The following is a 17,490-nucleotide window of genomic DNA, read 5'->3' as shown; positions in this document are numbered from 1 at the left end:
AGAAGGGCCTAATGGCCTGTTTCCGTGCTGTAATTGTTATGTTATTACTTCCTATGGATGCTGCGAGACCTGCTGAATTTTTCCTGGCATTTCTGTGTTTTTACACAGTATCTTTGATCTACTATCTCAGGAAGGAGGTACAGGAACATCAAAATCAGAACTGCCGGGCTTCTTCCCGCAGGCTGTGAGATTGTTGAACGGTACCTTGCAACCAAGTAAATTATTCCAAAATATTTGTATAATTATACTTTAGATTACATCTTTATGCATATATATGATCATTATGTGTTGTGAATTGTATGTGCACCATGATCTGGAGAAACTCTGTTTCATCTGGTTGAATATGCAGTACAACTCCAATTATTTGAAAAGGGATTATCCAATATCCTCTTTTGTACAAAATTTTTTTGGACCTGGAAGTGACGTCTGTTCTCTGAAAATTTTCAGATAAATGAGGATATCCAAAACAATTAGAAAAACTTGTATCCTAAATTTTTTGGAGCCGAACTGACCTGACAGGTTGGAAAAAAAATTCATCTGACGTGAAATTAGAACGACAATTGTCCTCATTTCAAGTAATTCCCTCTCTCTTTCCATTTCTTCTTTACCTACCCCTATTGACTTTTCTCTCGAACTCTCCCTCTCAAACTGCATGCCACCGTGTCCCAGCTGCAGACGGTTGGACGAAACCTTTATCCCAGTGTAATCAAGGAGAGTAGTCTCCCGGGCATGAGCAGGGGCCTCGGGCTCCTGGGCAGGAATGGGAACTTCAGTAGGGAGGTGTCGGTGATTGGTGGCGGTGGTTGGGAGGGGGCAGGTGTAGTGTGCAGGCAAAGACTGGATCTTTGTCAGGTTCCAACGTTGAGAACCAGGACGTGAAGCTGGAACAAGCCCACAAGGAGACATGAGCCTGCTGTCTGGGGATCTGTGGCAGGGTTGGGGATGTGTCGGGGATTGGTGGCAGCCAGCATTCTTTTAGTGAGAATTAAACATATTTTAACGCTTAAAAACCCTTCCCTTGTTGTTTGTTGTTTAAACATTGATTCAAGTGGTTTGCTGTTGCAACTGGACTGTGTGACAGAATATGCTGTGTTTTATATTGTATAAAGATATGTTTTTGAGAGATAAATTGTGGCAGGTTTTAGTGTAGGTCACATACAAACACTTCAAAGCAGATCTCATTTAAAATACTGGAACTCTGCATAAGCTAGACAGGCCGGCTCCAAATGCCTTTGCAAAAGCTTTGGGGAGTGCCTATAGAGATTTCACTAATGAAATGTTGTTTTGAAAAGCAACAGATGAAAGAATTCAGAGGATTAGGTTCGGAGCAGCAGGCTGTCTGAGTGCTGCTTGCTGATCTAAGGGGTCATGTGGTTTTGCAAGCAGAGAGAGTCAAACAGGTTTTTCTCTGAGTAAGAGAGAGAATTCAGTTCAGCAGCAGCAGCTGGGACTGGAACAGGACAAGCTGGGAAGCTTGTGGTAAACCCCATTTGGAAGATGGGTTGTGAGTTTTAGTTCAGCCTGGTCAAAGCCCTTGTGGTCCATACAAGAGAAGAGGATTGACTACCTAATGTTTCATTTGAAATAAAAGAAACAAAAAGGAACTCTGTAGTGACCTAAAAGAAAGAGATTTTCATCTGGAAAACCCTGAGGGGGAAAGTTTCTTCAGAAGGGATTAATTTGTGTCCAGCGAACATCAAATTTCTCTCTGAAAACCAACGAGAACTTTCCTGAGCAGTAACCATTTACCTTTCAAGCACCAAAGCCTGGTGAAATTCATTAAATGTTAAATTCTGTGCACAGTATCAGAATTTCCTGCAACCACTGAACTTGGAGGAATGAGAAGTGAGATTGAACTGTGAATTTAAAAACTTTTCTAAACTAACTCACACATTACATACATATATGCTTAGAATTAGAAGGGAGTTAAATTAGGTTAGTTAAATTAATAGTAGTAAGTTAAAGTTTGATCCTGTTTTCATGTTTAAAGATAATTAAAAGCAACTTTTGTTTAAGTAACCATTTGTCTTGGTGAATTTCTGTTGCTGCTGGGTTTTGGGATCCTCTGGGCTCAGCAATTGTTTTAAAATTTTTTTAAAAAATGAAGTCATCCGAAATAGGTCTGGTCCCAATCATTTTGGATAATTGGAGTTGTATTGTATGCAGTCAGAAGGTAACCCTGAACTTGAATTCGTAGAATCAGGACGACTTTATGGGACAAGACAGCATGAGGGGATGTTACTGGAATGGGTTCAATTAATAGCAGATCACCAATGATGGTTTGTGGTCATATTTGGATCAGTCTGTGTGGAACAATACTTGGAAAATATTCTACAGTGCTGAGCATTTCATAGATTTTAATGAATCAAATTAATCAATGAAGTAAATACCTCTGAAGTTTGCATCTAGATGATAAGACAAAAGTTTTTGAATCCCAAACATGAAATAAACTTGGGCAATTAGGATCCAGTTTCTTATACAAAAGAATAAGAGAACCCTCTTCATTATCAAACTTTGAGTATGTGTGAGCTAGTAAATGCAGTTAAAAATAATAATAGCAGAAAATGTACCACCTATTTTAAGAGAGGTGGGTGAAGAAAGATGAATTTGCATTTGAAAGTAGAATTTGAATATGCCATAGATTTAAAAAGTGTGGGAAAGGGAAGGTCAGGAAATACAGCCAAGTTCTGACTGAAGCACAGAGGAAAAGATTGATTAAATATCAAAGAAAAGCAAAATAAAATGACATAGAAAAATATGTATTCAGAAAATCTATTAATGGTTTTTTTAAATGAACTCTTAACTGCATCACATACCTGAGAAAAAGCATATCATCTGAATAAAGGCCATTTATGACACCACTCTCTTTCTCAAGAGAGAGCATGCTAATATGGAGTTTCCTCGAATTAAGAAAATCCAGGATTAGCTTGATTATTTCTGCCTCTTTAACATTTATCGTCTCCTCAGCTGTCATGATTACAGTCTTCCAAATGGGGCAACCTACAAATAAAGAATATAATTCAATTTGTTTTTTAAAGAACAAGTTTAACTGTGCTTCACACCAAACTAATTTTTAAGGCTTTAATCCACAATTGCCACAATTAGTCTTAATTTCACAGACCAATCCAAACTAGAATGTGAAAAATCAACAGATGTTGCAAGGTTTAAAAATGCAAATTGCAAGCAGATTCTGTAAGCAGCCTTAGATATTGTTTACATTTTTTGAGTGTCTCCATAGAAACATTTTCTTAGCCAAGGTCTCTCTCTCTCTCTGCAGGTTTAAGATAAATAGTTTTTTGATTCCCTTTGTTCTGTAAAGATGGAGGGGCTAGAAATGGTCCAAAAACTTTTGTTGACTGTTTTAAGTATCATTTAATTGTTTAATCATAGTTTTAGTTCCATATAACAAATTTGTAATAATGTAGTAACCTATAAGGTTTAATAAACCATAAAAAATTCAACTTTATTTGAACGACTCATAAACAACAACATTCCAGTCATTCCAGAAGATTATAAAGGAAGATAGTTGCAACAATTTAGCGAATAAAAGTGGAACTACTGCCTCATTGGTCAATAAAAGTCACAATTTAAGAAAATATTTTTGGAAGTTGGATTTGGAATTTGGATTGGATTGGCTGAGTTCTGTTTAGGGCATTTCGAATAAAAAGACACAAATGTCAACAGCACCAACACCATTGAAGAAGCAGTAAGCCTTATTAAAGGATTCCTTCTGTGTTTTTATTGCAAATTAGAACACAATTTGGAGAAACTGTGGGGCATGGCTTGATGATGTGAGCAAGGGATGTGGGAAAGCGCCTCCCTGGGAGAATAAATTAATAACTGAACAAAAAAAGTTTTAAAAAATTGTTAGTTAAGTTATTGTGAACCTTGCCTGCACAGTTTTAACTATGGCTACGAGAAAGAGAAAGCCTCCAACAACTAGAAAACTGGTTCTAAAGGAAGTCACAAGATTTGAAAAAAATTGGGCATACCTCAACGTTAGAGTCTCAGGATGGATTTTCTTCTCCTCCATGGGTGATGAGAGTACAGGTGAAGCCAGTGCCATCTCTCCAGGGAGCCAAAGAAGATGGCACTGACATCCCGAAGAAGACTGTGGAACTACAAAGTTTACATGAACAAGAGCACATGCGCGAACTTTCATGCATGCGCAGAACTGATCGACCGGAATTACAGTGGGAAACTGAAAAGTCAGGTCTCACTAAGTTGAAATTCAAGACCTGCCTACTTTGTACTCAGAGGTTGAGCAGAAAACACTTTTTTCATCTGTAAGCGATATGGAGCAGGAGGAAGATCAAAAAGGATTGGAGGAGGAGACAGAAGAACAATATCAATGGGCTCAATTTCAAGAAGAGGCTGTGCAGGTAAAGTTACCTGAATTTAAGGGTAAGGTATGGGCAAGCAATTGATGAATCGGTTGCAAGCAATGAGTCAGAAATTGGATTCAGACTATGGATCTATTAAATGGGAAGCAAATACTCAATTTGAATTTGTTAAAGGAGAAAAGAAGATAATCAAGGAAGAGATGAAGAGGTATGTTAAAGTGTTTAATAAAGTGAAAATATGTTCAAAAAGTTGAAGAAAATGTATAAGACTATCATGATGAAGTGGATCAATGTGACAACGTGGTTAATAAGTTGGAAGATTCAGTTATGGCTTTGAGTGTTGGAAAAAAATCTTTTACAAAAAATTGACACTTTAGAGAATCATTGTCAAAGAAATCATGTGAAGATTGTTGGATTGCCAGAAGGTTTTGAAGATCCAAATGCAGTACAATTTTTTCAAAAATGGATTCCAGAGACCTTGGGATCTGAAAATTTTCCAAATGGTCTTCAATTGGATAGAGCCCATAGAGCACTTAGAAAGAAACTGATGTTGGGTCAAATACCACACTCAGTTTTGATCAGATGTCTTCGTTATCACGATAAGGAGACTATTTTCAGAGTAGTAGTCCAGAATGATCGTCAATTTCAGGGCCCGTTGATTGTGGGTAACAAAAAGTATTTTTCTGTGCGATCTTAGTGTGAATGTGGTGAAAAGAAGAAAGGAATTTAATTCTGCAATGTCTGTACTTTGGAAGAAGGGCTATCCTGCAATACTGTAAGATTTTCTGGGCAATAATCAGGCAAAATTCTTTGACAAAGTGATGGAAGCTTTAGAATTTACTAATTCTCTTCTAAATAATAAAATGGATTAACAGGTTGATTTATTAACTGTAGGCAATCTATTAACACAGATTGAGAAGAAGCAAATATCAGATAAGAAGATATAGCAAGATTGCTCGCCTTGATGATGATGACCAAGTTAATAAGGATCTTGAAGATGCTGCCTTTACCTGAAGATGATGAAGACTATCCAAATTTTTTTCTCTCTTTGAGGGAGGTGGTTTTTTTTCCCTTCTCCTTCTCTATCTGTGAGCCACATAGTAACGAGAGTCGTTTCTCACAACTGATGGTGGTAGTACTGATTTTTACTCTATTTTTGGTGGTGGGGGGGTTGTATTAATTTTTCTATTTTTTTTATACTTCTTTTCTTTTCCTCAATGGAGATGCCAGTAATACTAAGTGATTTTATGATGTGGATGGTCCAAGAGGAAGCAGAATGGAGTTAGAATTTAATATAATGGCAAATAGTGAAACTTAGAATTTTATAAGTTATAATGTTAATGGGCTTAATAATCTGATGCAAAGAAAGAGAGGGTTAGCTTATTTGAAGAAAATTAGAGTTGATATTGCCTTTTACAGGAAACTCATTTATCTGAGAAAGAACATCAAAGAGATTGGGTTGGACATGTGGTGCCTTCTACTTTTAAACCTAAAGCAAGAGGTGTAGCGATTTTATTTAAAAAAAGTTACCTATTAAAATTCATAAAGTGATTATTAATTGCGAAGTTGTGCGAAGATTTGTATTAGAAAATTGTCAAATTTATTCCGAAGATTGATGAATACTCATGCACCAAATATAGATGATGAAGGGTTTATTAGAGATACATTTATTCATTTGGCTGAGACTCATCAAAAAATATTGGTAGGAGGGGATAAAACTACTAAATCTATTATTCGAACTAAAGCTGCTAAGGCAATTTTTAATGTTGTGAAAGATTTGAATATTTGGAGGAGATTAAACCCTAAAGAAAGGGATTATTCTTTTTATTCACATAGATTTGATTCTTATTCTAGGATAATTTATTTCTAATTTCAGCACAATTGCAAGAAAATATTATGAATATATATAATAAGGCCAGAATTTTATCTGATCATTTGCTACTTTTAATGTTGTATTTATTTTTGGAAAAGGAACAAACAATTTATTGATGGATATTAAATTCAACTTTGTTATAGATTTTTGTGATTTTATAAGAAAGCATATTTAGAAGTTTTTAGAATTAAATTCAAATTCTGTTTCTAATAAATTTGTTGTTTGGGAAGCATTAAAGGCATATTTAAGAGGATAAATAATGTTTTACATCAAAAATTAGGAAAGATTATACCAAAGAGGCTAATCAATTAGAAAGGGAAATAAAAGATTTGAAAAAGCTATTACAAAAAATGCCTTTGGAAGAGAAAAGAAAGCAATTAATAAAGAAAAAATTACATTTTAATGTGAGTGAAATGTATAGGACTGAAAAGTTGTTTGATAGTACTAAACAAAGCTATTATGAATTAGGAGAAAGAGCTTAAAGTTTTAGCTTGACAGTTAAAAACTGAACAATCTTCTAGAGTAATTAATGTTGTGTTAGGAAGAGATCAAATACAATTACTTCTAAAGCTAAAGAATTTCTTTTATTCCAATTTATATAGATCAGAATCTATTGAAGATGAGGATAAGAATGATAATTTTTTTATCTGGGATAAATTTATCTAGCTTGACATACCAAGATCAGAAAAATTTAGATGCTCCTTTTACAAAAAGTAATTAAGTGTTTCGTTCATTACAGAATAGAAAATCTCCAAGAGAAGATGGTTTTCCGTCTGAATTTTTTAATGGACCTTTTAATACCTCCATTCTTTACTGGATTCTTATTCAATGCAATAATTACACTTATACCAAAGAAAGATAAAGACTTGTTAAAACCTGCATCTTATCATTCAATATCTTTATTGAATGTAGATTATAAAATTATTGCAATTTTGTTAAAAAATAGATTATCTAAATATCTGCCTGATATAATTCATATGGATCAAGCAGGTTTTATTAAAAATTGGTATTCTGCAGAAAATATTGCAAGCTTAATTTATTTCAGAAAACAGAAGAACACAGTATTGCAGTAAGTTTGGATGTGGAAAATGACTTTTGACAGGTTGGAATAGAACTTTTTGTTTAAAGTATTGGAGAAGTTTGGTATTGATTCTATATCTATAAATTAGATTAAAGCCTTATATAAAAACCATTTGGCAAAAGTTATTAACTATGTCAAGTTGACATGGTTGTCCTTTGTCCATGGCTTTATTTACTTTAGCAATTGAACCTTTAGCTGAACTTATTAGACAGGATTTTAAGATTAAGGGAATTAAAGTAAATCAAGAATAATATAAAATTAATTTATTTGCTGATGATGTTTTGCTTTATTTTAACTGATCTTAAAAATTATTTATTACTATTACAGATTCAATTGAAAGAATATGGGAAAGTCTCTGGTTATAAATTTAATTGGGGAAAAAAGTGAGATTATTCACTTAGCTGTGGGTGACTATACAGATTGCAAAATAGTTACAAAATTTAGGTGGCCAGATATAGGTACCAAATATTTAGGTATTAGAAATGATAAGGATTTAAACATTTATATATATATATATATATGTGTGTGTGTATGTATATATAAACATTTATATATATATATCTTTACTTATTAGAATTGTTGCTGATTTTATAAAAATAAATAATTTACCCATTACTTTAATTGCTAAACTGTGTTAAATTGAATGCTTTTCCTAGAATTCAACATCTTTTTCAATCAATTCCAATTACTTCAAAAACATTTAAGGATTTAAATATGGCTATTTGGAAATTTTTATAAGATAAAATGTCTCAGGTTTCTTTGGAAAAAGAGATGAAAATATGACTGAGGGAACTATTATAAAGCTTCTCAATTTAGATTTATTAATGTATTGTTTAATTTAATAGTATTCCATCTTGGGCTTCTGTTGAATTTGATGCAATAGGGGATTATGGATCCCCAAGATCTTATTTATAAAGGGAATTCTAAGATGTTATTTGGAAGTAGGGTATCATTTATTTTGAAACACTTGATAGAGTTGTGGAATAATATTGATAATAAAATTAGTATGAAAGGTTTAATATCTAGAAAAATGCATTTATGTCAAAATAGGCTTATTCCTGTTTTCAATGGATAACCAATTCTTGAGGATTTGGAGATGGAAGGGTATTAAGAGGACTGAAGACTGTTTTGAGGATGGGAGATTTATAACATTTGAAAGAAGGATGGAAAAAAATTAAAGTATCTTTGTTATTACCAAGTTAAATCTTTTTTATCTAGCAAAATACTTTGAAATTTGAAATTACCTAATCAAACTGAATTAGAATTACTGATTTCTAACACTTATGTAATTTTTTTTTAGGTAATGTACAATTTCCTAAGATTAGGAATAGGTAATTTTTTTGGGACACCTGATGTTACTTTTACTGAATAATATTAAAGTTATAAGGCCAAAATTAAATTTAAATATTGAATTGCAAATGTGACAATTAGACATAAGTGGAAACAAAGCAACTCTTCAAGCAAAACTGAAGGAGGAAATAGAAAAGCAGAAGGTTTCAGCTGTTGCGGATACAGATCCCTCAGAATTACTGCAAATAATCATTAATAGCAGCTAAGATCAGCCATAAGAAAATGGCCGAAGCTGAGCCACAAGATGGTGGTGAGGAGGTTGGGCAATCCAAAATGGAGACAGGGTTCAATATTAAGGTATATCTGACATACAGGATGAAATAAAACCCAAGGATAGTGTGTCAAATACAGGAAACAGGAGAAGAGGAATTCAAGATCAGACTCCAGTGTTTTAAGTACTCCATCTACATGTGTAAAGATTCAGGCTGATATGGCAGCTCTTGAAGCAAAAAGAGAATTTCTTCTAAATAAATTCGACTATGAAGAACAGAAGGGGCAGTCAAAGAGGCAACAGAAACAGTTAACGAGGAGAAAGGAGCAGCAATTGCTTGAAGATTGAAATGTCTTTGAAGAGCAGAAGGAGAAGTCAAAGAGGCAATAGGAGCAGCAAATACTTCAAGGGAGATAAGCCTTTGAAGACCAGGAGGAGCAGTTAAAAAGTCAACAGGAGCTGCTGGATCAAAACATAGAAATTGCTATTAGTCAGGCCAGTCAAATACACTTGAAGGCTCAGTGGTATCTGATACTCGAGGTAAATTATCTAAAGCATCACATTTTGAGGAAGGACAACAGAAAAAGAAAATGTTTAATACCAAAGCTGAGCTAGTGCTGTGATCACATGATATGTATGATCCTGAACTAGACAGGTTAAGGCACGGTTATGTCAAATCTCAAACCCCAATAATGACCCTATTAGACAGATATGAGCCTAATGCAACCTTATGAAACAGAATACCACTTGCAGCCACAGGTAATAAAAATCTGGGTGAACAAAGTAACTCAAGTCCAGACAGGACAAGACGAAATGGCTGTATTGTTAATTCAGTTACAGACTCTCTTTTCTCTGCCCAACATAAAGATTCCAGTTTTTGAGGGTGAATTTCAAGTATTTAAGAAAAGTTTTGAACACAGTATTGAAATTAAGTATCAAAGTTTAGAGGATTGTTTATGTTATTTGCAGCAGTTCACGAATAGACAACCACAAGTTGCCAATAAATGGCTCCAAATTAAGGATTCAAAAAAAGAAAAAGGCTAAGTTTTTACTAAAGAAGCATTTTGGCAACAAGTATAAAATTTCTACAGCTCTTTTATGGTTGTCAATAAGACTTGATGACACGAAGGGTTTATAAGCTTACGCCGTTTCTAAGAGGATGCTGCAACGTCATGATGGAGATTGGCCACCTTCGAGAGCTTGATATACATAATAATATGCTAATCATTGTAAATAAATTATCCTTCCAAATGAGATAACTATGGAGGTCAAGATGTTGAAAACCAGAAAAAATGTGATGAAATGGCTACTTTTAAGGTGGGCAAGTGGACGTTGTCACACATGTAGTGCATGGAATAATTAAATGTACTCAAACATTAAGTAAAGAAGTTGAGAAGTCCAAATCATCCCCTCAACCAAAATTTTTAAAAAGTACATTTGCCACTTCGCTGACGGTGGCAGATAAAGAAATTAAGACAAATGAAAGTTTGCCTGTTGTGAAGAATATTTGTTTTGTAATGATAAGCACGATTTGGAAAAGTGTGCACAGATCAAAAAGAAGGAATGTGGAATATGTTTTGGCTGTTTAGGACACATCAGCAAACACTGCAAAAAGAAACTCAGCAATATGTAGTCAAAAACATTCCAAAATGCTATACATCTTCCAGGAAAAGAAGAATACAGAAAAGGAACAAGTGAAAAGAAAAGAAGTAGATGAAAACAATACTGAAGCTTCAGTATTGACAAATAGTCTTACTGAAGCCAGTGAAAATAACTGCAAATTTTTATAGTACCTGTCAAGGCCAAGAAAGAAAATGTAATAGTGTGTACTTATGCATTTCTTAACCCAGGAACCACTGCATCATTTTGCACTGTGGGGGTAATGAATAAACTTAATCTTCAAGGAACAAGTACAAAAATTCTATTGAGAACTATAGGTCAAATTAAACACATTGAAACCAATATTGTTTTGGGTCTAGAGATCACTGAATTGGATATTTACGATTTTTGTGAACTCCCAGGCATATACACAAAGAAAGCTAAGCCTGTGCACAAAGGAAACATCCCGCATCAAAACTACATTGAACCATGGATGCATTTGAAAAATGTTTGTTTATGCAAACTCAATCTGAGATTGAGTTGCTAATTGGTTCAGATGTACCAAGGCTCTGGAACCATTAGATATGATAAGGAGTGTGGGAGATGGACCTTACACAGTCAAAACAATACTTGGTTGGATGATTAATGGACCATTAGGGGAAAGAAGAGGTTCAAAATCAGTTGGCTATAAGTGTCAACAAGATATTGATTGTTAAGCTTGATAAACTGTGTGAGCAACAGTTCAAAAATTACTTTCCTGAGGGACTTTCATCATGGATGTCCAAGAACCTTCAAAAGAAAATCAACAGTTCCCAGAATTGGTGTCAAAATCTGGCAAGCTGGTTAATGATCATTATTGCATTGGATTACATTTGAAGAAAAGGGAAATGTGCATAGCTGATAATAGAAGTTTTATCGAGCAACGTACACGGAATTTAAAGAGAAGATTTGAGAAAGATTCTTCCCTTCATTCAGACTACACCAAATGTGTGTCTGATATGATATCTAAAGTATATGCAGAGAGAATACCAGATAATATCTTGGAATGTAGTGACGACAAAAAAAATGATATTTATCACACCACTGAGTTTTTCACCCACAAAGGAAAGAACTTCTTGTGGTATTTGATTGTGAAGCAACCTTTTGGAGAATTTGACTAAATTCTCAACTCTTACGGAGTCCTGATTTAGCCAGTATGTTGATAGGAATCTTGACTAGATCCCATAAAGAACCTCTCGTCATCACTGCAGACATTGAAGTGACGTTCCATCAGGTGAAAGTACCAAATAAAGACCATGACTTGCTATGATTCCTTTGGTGGCCTGATGGAGACTATGATCAGAACATGGCAAAATAGAGAATGACAGGGCATCTATTTGGAGTGACTTTATCACCAAGTTTTGCAATTTTTTCCCTTAGGAAGTGTGCTGAGGACAATATGGAACAATTTACCTCCCAAGCTATAAGCTAATTCCACCAGGAATAATTATCTCACTTCTGCAGCTACAGTTAAAGAAGCAATAGCTCTTTATCATGAGTTAAAGGTAACTGGTTTCAAAGGAGGCGTTCAAATTACTAAATGGACAAGTAACAGTTGCCAGTATTGGCTGCCATACCTGAAAGAGAGAGGGCAAAAGAAATGAAGGATTTGGATTTAGACCACGGCAACCTTGCTGTTGAAAGGGTGTTAGGTGTACAATGGTGTTTTCAGTGTGACATTTTTAAGTTCAAAATCATTTTGAAGGACTGACCTCACAAGAAGGGGTATTCTATCAACAGTCAGTTTGATATATGATCCTCTATGAATATTGGCACCAATTTTTCTGACTGCAAGATATGTGTGGAAAGGTTTGGTTGGGATGATGAGATACCAAAATTCATTATGCAGAAATGGATGTGTTGGATTTGGGAATCTTTGTAAGCTGGAAGACTTCAAGATTGACAGATGCTTCAAACCCACAAATTCCAGAACTGTAACAATAGACAATAGATAATAGGAGCTGGAGTAGGCCATTTGGCCCGTCGGGCCAGCACCGCCATTTTAGATCATGGCTGATCATTACCATCAGTACCCCTTTCCAGCCTTATCCCCATAACCCTTAACTCCGTTACCCACAAGAGTCTTATCTAACTCTCTTTTGAACATAGTCAGCGAATCTGCCTCTACCACCCTCTGTGGCAGAGCATTCCACAGATTCACACTTCTCTGGGTAAAAAAATGCTTTCTCATCTCCGTCCTAAAGGGCCTACCCTGTATTCTTAAACTATGCCCTCTAGTCCTCGTCTCCCCCATCATTGGGAACAAGTAATCAGACTTCACCTTGTCTATCCCCCTGATGATTTTGTATACCTCAATCATGTCCCCCCTCATCCTTCTAAACTCCAATGGATACAAGTCCAGTTTTTCTAGCCTTGCTGCATATGACAACCCTGCCATCCCTGGAACTAACCTTGTAAATCTGCACTGCACATCCTCTATAGCTAGTATGTCCTTCCTCAAGTTTGGAGACCAGAACTGGACGCAATACTCCAGGTGGGGTCTCACCAGGGCCCTGCATAACTGCAGAAGGGCGTCTCTGTTCCTATACTCCAATCCCCTTTTTATGAAAGCCAACATTCCATTTGCCTTCTTCACAGCTTTCTGAACCTGCATGCTAGCCTTCAGTGACCGGTGAACAAGTACTCCCAGATCCATTTGCACTTCCCCACTCCCTAGCTTGTCTCCATTTAAATAATACTCAGCTTTCCTATTACTTCCCCCAAAATGAATAACCTCACATTTGTTCACATTGAAATTCATCTTCCATTTAGCTGCCCACTCCTCCAGCCTGTCCAAGTCCCTCTGCATTTTCCTTACATCCTCCTCACACCCCACACCGCCACCCAGTTTAGTGTCATCTGCAAATTTGCTCATGTTATTTATAATCCCCTCATCCAAATCATTAACATAAATTACAAACAACTGAGGACCCAACACCGATCCCTGAGGCACTCCACTCGTCACATCCTGCCATTCTGAAAAAGACCCATTTACTCCAACCCTTTGTTTCCTATCTCTTAACCAATTTCCTATCCATGTCAGCATCTTACCTCCAATACCATGCTCCCTGATATTGCCCACTAGACTCCCGTGCGGTACCTTATCAAAGGCCTTCTGGAAGTCCAAATACACCATATCCACTGGCTCTCCCGAGTCCAGTGTCACATCCTCAAAAAATTCCAGAAGGTTAGTCAAGCATGACTTACCCTTAAGGAATCCATGCTGACTAGCCCTTATACTATTATTACTGACTAAGTGTTCTGCTATTTCTCCTTTTATGATGGACTCCAATATCTTCCCCACCACTGATGTCAGGCTAACCGGTCTATAATTTCCCGTTTTCTCCCTCCCTCCTTTCTTAAAAAGCGGCACCACATCAGCCACTCTCCAATCCTCAGGGACCTCCCCGGAATCTATGGAACTTTGGAAAATGTCGATCAGTGCCTCCACAATTTCCATAGCCACCTCTTTAAGCACCCTAGGATGCAGCCCATCAGGCCCTGGGGATTTATCAGCCCTCAGTCCCAACAATTTACTCATAACCTCCTGTTTCTGGATCCGGGTATCCATTAGATCCCCTACCTCCCCAGTAAAGTTCCCCAAGTCTCTTGGTACTGCATGACCACTACCCCCTAACTGACTATAACCTATATCCTCCTTGGTGAAGACAGTTGCAAAGTATTTGTTAAATTCCTCTGCCATCTCCTTGTTTCCGGTAATAATTTCACCCTTGCCCATTTTCAAAGGGCCAATTTTAGACCGAACCAATTTCTTCCTCTTCACATACTTAAAAAAGCTTTTGCTATCCTCCGCAATATTATCTGCTAATTTCCTCTCGTACTTCAATTTCCCGTCTCTTATGGCTTTCTTACTTACCCTCTGATGTTCTTTGAAGGTTTCCCAATCCTCTAATTTCCCACTCCGCTTCGCTATCTTATAATTACTCCCTTTGGACTTGATAATGCACTTGATTTCCTTAGTTAGCCAGGGCTGCCATTTGCATCTCCTAGAGCCTTTCCTCCACTTTGGAATAAATTTGTCCTGAATCCTGTGAAAAATGTCCATAAAAACCTGCCATTTTTCCCCAGTTGTCCTCCCAGCTAGTGTATCTTCCCATTTTATTTTGGATAGCTCCTCCCTCATAGCTGCAAAATTCCCTTTATTTCACTGAAGTACAGATGCTTCCGACTTTCTTTCCATTTCCCTTTCTCATTGCAGCTTAAAAGTAACCATACCATGGTCACTATTCCCTAATGGCTCCCCTACATCAAGGTCACTTATTAAGTCTGCGTCGCTGCACAGCACCCAGTCCAGAATCGACTTCCCCCTGGTAGGTTCCTCCACTAGCTGTTCCAAGAAAGTATCTCGTAGACATTCTATAAACTCGCTCTCTTGTGTTCCTGCCCCCGTCTGATTATCCCAGTCCACCTTCATGTTGAAATCCCCCATAACTACCGTATTGCTACCACTTTGACATGCCACTCTTAATTCCTGATTTATACTACTACCGATATCTGAGCTACTTTTCGGAGGCCTGTAAATGACCCCCATTATATTCCTCTTGCCCTTGCAATTTCTTAATTCAATCCAAACAGACTCTACCTCACCTGTTTCAATGTCCTTCCTTTCAAATGCCTGAATCTCATTTCTTACCAACAGAGCTACCCCACCTCCTCTTCTTAACTTTCTGTCCTTTCTAAAGGACGTGTACCCTGGAACATTTATTTCCCAATCCTGCCCTTCCCGCAGCCATGTCTCCGTTATTCCGACAATGTCATAACCTCCCATTGCCATTTGCGCCTCAAGCTCATCCATTTTATTCCTTACACTCCTTGCATTCATACACAATACCTTGATGCCATACCTCCTTTCTCCCTCCACCTTGGTTCTTGGTGCATTCATTCTTATTCTCCTATCACTTTTAGCTCCCTTATTCCTTATTGTTTCACCGTCTATCGGAACCACCCCTATATTCTCTCTCCTATCTACTTCCCTATCAGTCCTGTTCCCTTCCCCCTGCCAAATTAGTTTAAATCAGCTCCGACAGCTTTATTAAACCTAACTGCCAGTATATTGGCCCCCTTCGCATTCAGGTGTAAACCATCCCTCCTGTATAGGTCCCGTCTTCCCCAGAAGAGATCCCAATGGTCAATGAACCTGAATCCCTGCATTCTGCACCATTCCCTCAGCCACACGTTTAACCTCTTGATTTTATTATTCTTGCCCCCACCCTCGCACAGTAACATCTGGCCTCTACATCATTTTTCTGATGCATAAAGGGGGGAAACCGAGGATAGCACTAGATAAATTAACAGAATGGTATAAACAAGGAGGCTTACAACTGCCAAACTTTAAAAATTATTATAGAGCTGCACAATTAAGATACCTATCAGATTTTTATCAAACAAGGGAAAAGCCAGATTGGACTAGATTAGAACTAGATAAAATAGGGGAAAAGATACCTGAACATATATTATATAAATGGGATGAAAAATTGGTACAACGAAGGAGTTCTCCAGTATTACATCATCTGCTCAATATTTGGAAGAAGATTCATGTAGAAAGGAATAAAACAAATTACCAATTACCAAAACTAATACTGACACAAAATCAGTTACTCCCTTTTACAATAGATAACCTTTCCTTTAGAGAATGGGAGAAAAAAGGGATCAAAAGAATAGAAAATTGTTTTTCAGGAAATAGATTATTATCCTTTGAACAAATGAAGGATAAATATAATATAACTCAAGATACAGTGCTGGCGTATTACCAACTGAGATCCTACTTGAAGGACAAATTAGGAAGCAGTCTGAGGTTACCAGAGGGAAGTAATTTTGAATATGTGATTACAGATACAATGATAATCAAAAGATTTATAACAATTATGTATATTAAACTGCAAGAAAAGGAGAATGAGGAAACAAATGGTAAAACTAAACAAAAATGGGAACAAGATTTAAATATAAAGATAAAGAAGGAAACATGGGAGAAGTTATGCTCTGGAACGATGAGAAATACAATAAACACGAGGTTACGTATGATACAATATAACTGGATACACAAGCTATACGTTACACCTCAAAAGTTAAATAAATGGGACCCAACAGTATCTGACAGATGTTTTCGTTGTAAAAAAGAAATGGGAACAACAATTCATGCAATCTGGACATGTGAGAAAGTAGAAAAATTTTGGGAAGATCTAAACCAGATATTAAATAAAATTACAGAAAACAATATACCAAAAAACCCAGAGATCTTCCTCCTAAGTAACAAAAAAAACAAAGAATTTGGACTTGATTTGGATGGTGCACAAAAAAGATTTGTTAAGATAGCTTTAGCCGTACCAAAAATTGTATTATGTCAACCTGGAAAGATAATTTGAGAATACAACAATGGTATATAGAAATGAATAAATGTATTCCATTAGAAAAAATAACATATAATTTAAGAAATAATATTGAAATATTTGAACAAATATGGGAGCCAGACATGAAACACAATAGAGAAAACCTACCGGGGACATCTACCACCTAAAATAATGAAAGGAGAAGGAAATGAAAAGAATTGACTCAGTGGAATTTCTTGTTTATTTTTATTGAATGACAATTGTTTGACTGGTTTAATGTATCTTAGATTTTGTACTTTAAATGAATGGGGGGGAGGTAGGGAGGGTGGGATGGGAGGGGGGGGGAGAAAAATGACACTGTATATATTTGAAAAGGAAAATGTATGCATCTTGGTCAATGTGATTTATGGTGTGAAAAATAAAAAAATTTAATAAAATTTTTCTGATGCATGTGAAGACAGTTATGGAACTGTTATTTACCTGTTACTGCATGATAACAAGGATCAAGTATATTGTGAATTTGCAATGGAAAAAGCAGAGTGGCTCCATTGAAACCAGTCACTAACCCACGAATGGAGCTGATGGCTGCTACCATGGCGAGCAGAATGGACACAATGTTGAAAATAGAGTTGCAGATGAAAGTAACA

At 36.3% G+C, this 17,490-nt stretch overlaps 1 protein-coding gene across 8 annotated transcripts in view; it reads right to left on the bottom strand.

The window, feature by feature from the left end:
- The window catches only part of wdr47a (WD repeat domain 47a), an 89,806-nt gene that overhangs the window by 43,249 nt on the left and 29,067 nt on the right, over positions 1 to 17,490 (bottom strand). For 7 of the 8 annotated variants that reach the window (XM_069937963.1, XM_069937960.1, XM_069937956.1 and 4 more), the window contains one exon: positions 2,817 to 3,000. The exons of the other annotated variant lie outside the window; for it this stretch is intronic. In XM_069937963.1, coding sequence (XP_069794064.1) covers positions 2,817 to 3,000 — 184 coding nt within the window. The remainder of the gene's footprint in view (positions 1 to 2,816; positions 3,001 to 17,490) is intronic. 8 annotated transcript variants of the gene reach the window in all.

The sequence above is a fragment of the Narcine bancroftii genome, chromosome 5 (genome assembly GCF_036971445.1).
Source record: "Narcine bancroftii isolate sNarBan1 chromosome 5, sNarBan1.hap1, whole genome shotgun sequence".
Lineage (NCBI taxonomy): Eukaryota > Metazoa > Chordata > Chondrichthyes > Torpediniformes > Narcinidae > Narcine > Narcine bancroftii.
Note: the sequence above shows the minus strand (reverse complement) of the source record. Positions and strands in the feature narration are given on the sequence as shown.